The sequence below is a fragment of the Lactuca sativa genome, chromosome 7 (assembly GCF_002870075.4).
Source record: "Lactuca sativa cultivar Salinas chromosome 7, Lsat_Salinas_v11, whole genome shotgun sequence".
NCBI lineage: Eukaryota > Viridiplantae > Streptophyta > Magnoliopsida > Asterales > Asteraceae > Lactuca > Lactuca sativa.
In genome coordinates, this window is record NC_056629.2 from 27,499,855 (window position 1) to 27,506,507 (window position 6,653).

Genomic DNA, 6,653 nt, shown 5'->3' on the forward strand with positions numbered 1-6,653 from the left:
AAAAATCAATATTAAGTTTCAGTCTGCAAACATTAAAAAATAAACAATCTTCTTCTTAAATATTGCAAAAAATTAATTCACCTTTTTTCTTTAAAATGTGGTTCGGAGACTGCATATTTTTTGCCTGTTAAAATCATACAACACATATCTAATGGTACACCACCAAAATAGTTACATATTTTTACCCGTACATATCTTGTAATCTAGATGGCGTGGGTTTTTCCACAGATTGTATCGAAAGAGATTGATATTAATCACATAATTAATCCAACCAAAATCGGATATTATAATTAAAGAAATTATTTAATTTATGATATTCAAAGATTTGACCGAACTTAAGAACAAGGATTTGATTACTTAAAATAAAAATCTATGGGCTCTACCATTCACATGCCTTTCATCTTTTTCTAGTGGAGAATATTTGTTGTGCACATGTTCATATCATTCCATCAAGGGGGCTAGCTAACCGAATTCTAATCATTCCATTATGCTTAGGGTCATCAATCTTTAGATTAACAATATTTAAAAATACACAAAGGTATAATTTCAATTATTATATGTCTTTATAATGAAAACATGGAAACTTTTGTTTAAACATCGAAACCATGACACGTTAAAGTTAAGAAAACAAAAGAAAATGTGAATGTTGTTTTTCTGGTTTTGAAACCTCGATTAATCGAAAGAAAATATACTTTTGGATTTTAACTTTTCAAAACGGAAATAATATACGATCACAAGGAATGTACTTTCAATCGTTTTTAAGGAACACACTTTAAAAAAAATTATTGCTTAGTTACCAAATAAGTAATCGTTTACAAACAAGTCAATAATTATTTTCTAAAAATTAATCACTTATTTATCAAACAGCATATCACCTAACGGTATTAGAAGGTAGAAATATTTTTTTGGTCAGTCGAGGGTTAGTATTTTTTGAAACAAAATTTGAATTTAAAAGCATTATTTAGGTGCAATTTGTTCAAAACAAAAATCATATAAAAATTCTAAATAAAATAATGTGCTACTCATGCATGACAACCACTAATTGTACCATTTTATAAATTAACAATAAAACAATGGTCACAATGGTCATTGCTCAACAAGTACACATGAACTACTAATGACAAAAATATCCGACCAATATTCCTTGGTATATTTTAGGCGTTATCTTTTATACATTTTTTATGTAGAGAATGTTTTTGCTTTTGTTTTTGTTGATTTTAATGTTAACAAAGATATCAATTTTTAAAGTTTTCAATGAGCTATGATAATTAAATAATGCCAAAAAAGATATAAAATCAATAAATGAAAACTTAAAAGTTAAAAATGTGAGATAAAATCAAAAGATAAGGATCTAAAACAATAATATATTTAGTTTGAAAAATTAAACACGATTTAGAACAGGTTTAGTCTCGATCCAATCCATATCGTTTTGGGTTAACGCGCGGGATAAATCATATAAATAATTTATCATAAGAATATGATTGTTAATCATGTATATGTATCTTTAATAATGTTATTTTTTATTTTATTTTAAATATTTGCTTCTATCACGCTCATGTATTATGTGTGGAAGGTCGGCCATTCTTCTGAACAGGGCATACCCTTCCAGAAGATAAATTTTTTGCACTGTTTATACACTATAAACGTATAGACATGAACACTTTACATAAATTCCATAAATAAAAAAGAAAACAAAAATGGGAAAATCCAAAAGAATCTTTCTTTCTCTATCTTGAGATATATCAACTCAAAACCATTGAGCTGTAAACAAGACCCCCGATGTCTCTTCACATGCACATCACTCCAAATGTAATCACAATTATCTCATGGAACCCCACTTACATAATATTCTTTCATCAGTTCATGTATCATAAAAAAAAGTATAACATCATTTTATGAATTTATTAATTTATGTTACATATTTTTCTGATTTTTAATGTACCAAATCATTCATATCATTTTATCAAATAATGTAAATGTTATTCGATTAACTTTGTCAAAATGCTATTAACTTATCTATGGTTGTCTCTTAAAATTCATTGACATTCCTACACCAAAGAATCGATTTTGCCTCGGGCTTTTAGCCTCATATATAGTGGAGGTTTCCTGTTGATGCTGATTTGGTGGTTGCTGTTTTTTTTTTGGTGATGTTGCTATCGTATAAGTTGTTTGCCTCATATCATGTTTGATGCGTCATGTTGTTTCTATAATTTTATCTTTGGTTTTTCTATATTCCTTATAAACTTTTTGTACAAGCCAGTTTCCCTGGTCTTTCTAATTTATTTATAAAATCTCAGCCGTTCTAAATAAAATATTTTATACTTTCTTTGGTCACGTACCACTTTTAAAAGCGTTTTTGAAAAAAAAAATTACCTTCATCTTTGTGAAATATTTTATAAATTCTTTCATTTAATTGTTATTTTTGAACATGTTTAGTATTTATAAAATTAAAACTAATAAAATTAAATAATATCGATGTATTACTAATATTAAAAATAACAAACGACAGAAATATCATACGACCATTATCAATTTAGTACTCAATATTAATTGAAATCAAATTGAAAATAAAAAAATAAAAAATAAAACTTTAAAAGTTAAATATAATAAGAGGACTAAACAAAATGTGTTAATACTTAATTGTACAAAACATGAAACTAAAAAAATGATTGATATTATTGATCAAAAAACAACTCATTCTAATGGTAAAAAAAAATTAGATTACTAATATTTGACCTCTAAAAAAATCTTTTATTGGAAATACTCTAATTATGTTCACAGTTTATATAAAATAGCAATTTTGCATAATTTGTTTAAAAATTATATGTTACATGAATGAATACAATGGTAAAAGAAAATATTTCATATATAGTTGATGAATTAACCAACAAAAACCCATAATTAAACCAATGAAGCTGATCAATACTAAAAGAAACCACAGCTTCAAGAACAGTATACAACTATACATCCACACACCGGCCCATTAATTACTTACAAAAACCCTGAAACAAAATCGTCTAAATTAATTTGGTTAATTTTAATCTCAATCTCACCTCCATTTACTGTCAAACTTGTGGATCTTCAAAGGGCTTGTTAAGATCAGATTCATCAACAATTGAATCAATGTCATTCCAGTTCCAGTAATTTGATTCCAAGAAATTGCTGGTGGTTGGAGCCTGCATCCATGGCTGCGAAACTGTTGCAGAATTTTGCACCATCGTTCTTGCTGTGGTGAGGGTTGAATCGTCTTTAAAACCAGATAACAATGGCGAAAAAGAAGTTGGAATGATCGGAATAGAGGTTGTATCCATGGAGGTCATGTTTGACAGCATCGAAAACCCTAAACTTTGACGCGGAGTTGGTTGCATACTGGTGGTGGAACTGGTGAATCCGCCATTAAAATCCCAAGAAACTTGATCGAATTCGCTGTCATTTGGTTTAAAGAACAAGCCTTTATCATCTGGGAACATGTATTTGTGACCATTAAATCCTAAACTGTGATCCACAGTGGTTGTGGCGGCAGTTGTGGTGGTGTTAGGTCGTTTGCTCCGCTTGTTTTTCCGACCACCACCAACGGGGACATTACGAAGAGTGCCACCTTTGGTCCAATGCCTCTTGCAAGCTTTACAAAAATGTCTTGGCTGCGTTTTGTTGTAGTTATTGTAGTAACAAAACTTTGTGTTTGTTGAATCACATCGTGGACACTTTACAAGATCGGATTGTTGTGTTGGTAGCGATCTTTTCAATGTTGTTGAACGAGGGTTTGATGAAGACTGTATGGTGTCTGATGTTAGCATGTTTTGAGTCCAGTTGAGCTCAATATGATCACCAGAAACTTGTTTGCTACTCAACCCCATTTGTTTCTATGTATTTATAATATATATAATGAAACTTGAGGTGGGAATTTGATGAAAGGGAGAACTGAGGAGAAGGGTATGGGAAAAGAAGTTGTATTTGGTTGAGAAAAAAACAAAGTGTGAAGTGAGAGGATATAAGGGAAGAAATAGGGGGTGGGGGGTGTTGAAGAATCAAGAATGTATAGGAAGGTGATGAGAATTGACAAGTAAGCATGTGTCAAGAATCTCTCTTGCTAGCTATTTGGACATAGGTCAAAATAGGGGTGTTTAGATTTTGGTTTGGATACGAAAAATCTGATATTCAAATCAAATCAAACTCAATGTATATTGGATTTTGACTTGCTAGTGTAATGGAAGAAATTTCTTTGGTTGAAAGAACCATTTCTAAATGACAGAATGAAGTTAAGAAATGAAATGGTATTTTGGATCAAAATAGAAACTTATGTCTTGTTTCCCATTGTAATTTTGACGGGTGATTTTAAAATATTACACTTTTGGACCCCATGGTTTACACCTGTACGTTGATTTAGTCCTGATTTTGAAAAAATTGTGCCAATAATCTTTATGGTTTCAAAATTCATTAAGCTTGGTCATTTCCACTACACTAGTAGAAATTTTTTAAACTGCAAAAATAGCCGGTGTGGTATGCATTATTTTTGAAGAATTTGGTCAAAACCACAATTCTTTTGGATTTGTGGTCCTTTTGATCATGTATGTATGTGGAAAATGTCTATTCCCAAATTGAAAAGACTAAAATACCATCAATATATATATATATATATATATATATATATATATATATATATATATATATATATATATATATATATATATATATATATATATATATATATTTTTTTTTTTTTTTTCTTTTGACAAAATTGCAAAAATGGTCCCTATGGTATGCAAAATTTTGGGGTTTTAGTCCAAACCCCAAGTTTTTTGGATTCATGGTCCTTTTAGAGTGGTTTGTATGTGGAATTGGTCCTTGGACTTAACTGCCGTTAAAAAGGATCTGTTAACCCCCTCATGTGCCTTGCACGTGAGGGTAAATCCGTCATTTCATATATAAGGGACCATTTTTGCATAACCATTTTTGGGCTTAATTCCTTTTAAATATCCTCGCTGCCTGCTATCTTCTTCCCTAACGTCCCCAACGTCTCTTTTTTCTACTATTTTTCTTCTTGAGCTCTGTTACAACAATGGTTCTATGTTTTTGTGGAATCACATCCTCAGCGAACTCATTTTTTTGAAATCTCATTTGCTTGTTCATCTGCGGCATAAGCATCAATCTGCTATGCCATTTTTTAGGTCGATATGGTGGATCTGTGGTTTATTGCTATGAGCTTGATATTCACGGAAGCTGTTCTCATTTTTCTTCTACCTAGTTTTAGCACATTGAGGGATCTAATCTCCTTAGATGTTCATCATTTGAAACGTTATGCTCCGCTTCACAACATTTACAGGTCAACAAGGGCGTGCAGTGTCTTGACCACACATAACCTATTTGTTTCCTTAGAGCTCTGTAAATCTCCTTGGTTTGAATGGAGAATGTTTGTTTGTTACTAAGTATTGAAATCCATGGCTTCTACTCGAATCAATCTGAAGTTGTTTGAGACAAGGCATGGAATATGCATTTGCTATCTCTTTAATTTTTATCATCCTCAACATTTCGTTTCTACTCATTTGGAGATTTGAGAAATGCTAACACATGTATCAGAATCTTCTCAGTTGAAGGCATATTTGAATCGTGCTTATCTTGTTATGTTATGACTCATATGTTTCACATGATTGTCTTGGAAGCCTGAATATGCAGCAAGCCGACAACTCAACTAGACTTGGCTTCTCTTTGAAAGCAGTTCGTTTATGCTTTAGATCCTCAGTGATTAGTGTCTTGTTCCAAACGCTTCATCTTTGATTTACAATGCCATTTCTTTTAGTGTGGATTATCCATAAGAGTTCAGGAGTCTTGTCAGCTTTTGCATTTCTTGGCCCCAAATACTTAATATATAATCCATTTTGCATTAATTTCTTTGTTGGCTCATCTAATCATGTATTTCTATGATGCTTTACAGGCTGTGGATTGAGTACCTTGGGTTTTCAAAGCTTTACAGACATCGCTATCTTCAAAGGCAAACAATGAGGGGCCACATCTAATGGTGGGAGTTGCAATCACTCAAAACATTCCATTACCACACTTTTGATGTTACAACATTTTGATGGAGGTAATTGTTTATGGACTTGCAGATTCATCTATGTACCTGCACTGGGGGTTCAACCTCTACTAACACATCAAGCAAAAGGCGTAATGGAACACTATCCTGCAGAAATTGTGGTGGAAGATCATCAATTAATGGAAAAAGCTCTTCAAGTTGTCTTCTTAGCACAGTTTTGGAACTTACTAGCTTAATCAATTAAGACTTTACTTGGACAAAAGTTTCAAAGGGTTGTAGGATTTCATCAAGAGACCTCAAAGTTCAAACACAATTAACTTAACTAAGGATTCAAAAGTTCTAAATATGCATGTTTCTGAATCAGAAAATGTAATGTTTCGATGTTCACTATAATCATACTCTTTTTGCAGAAACTTATTAGTTGTAAGTTGCAACCTAAACACTCTTTTACTAAAATTGAAGTTGGGAGTCTTTGTTCTTGGGTGTCACTCCAGTGAGAAGGCAGAACACACTCCAATCAAGAAAAGGAGGTTCTTATTCCGAGCATCATCTCCACCACAGAATCCATCACTGGAGAGTCCCAAAGCTTATAATAATGAGCTAAAATCAACCTGAATGCAGC

The 6,653-nt window shown here is 31.7% G+C and overlaps 1 protein-coding gene across 1 annotated transcript; it reads right to left on the reverse strand.

Annotated features, from left to right (window-relative positions):
- Positions 1–2,836: 2,836 nt before the first annotated feature.
- LOC111903976 (dof zinc finger protein 4) lies at positions 2,837–4,232 on the reverse strand. Its single transcript, XM_023899750.3, has one exon. It carries the CDS (start codon positions 3,855–3,857, stop codon positions 3,066–3,068), a length of 792 nt encoding a protein of 263 aa, XP_023755518.1. The 5' UTR covers positions 3,858–4,232; the 3' UTR covers positions 2,837–3,065.
- Positions 4,233–6,653: the final 2,421 nt, after the last annotated feature.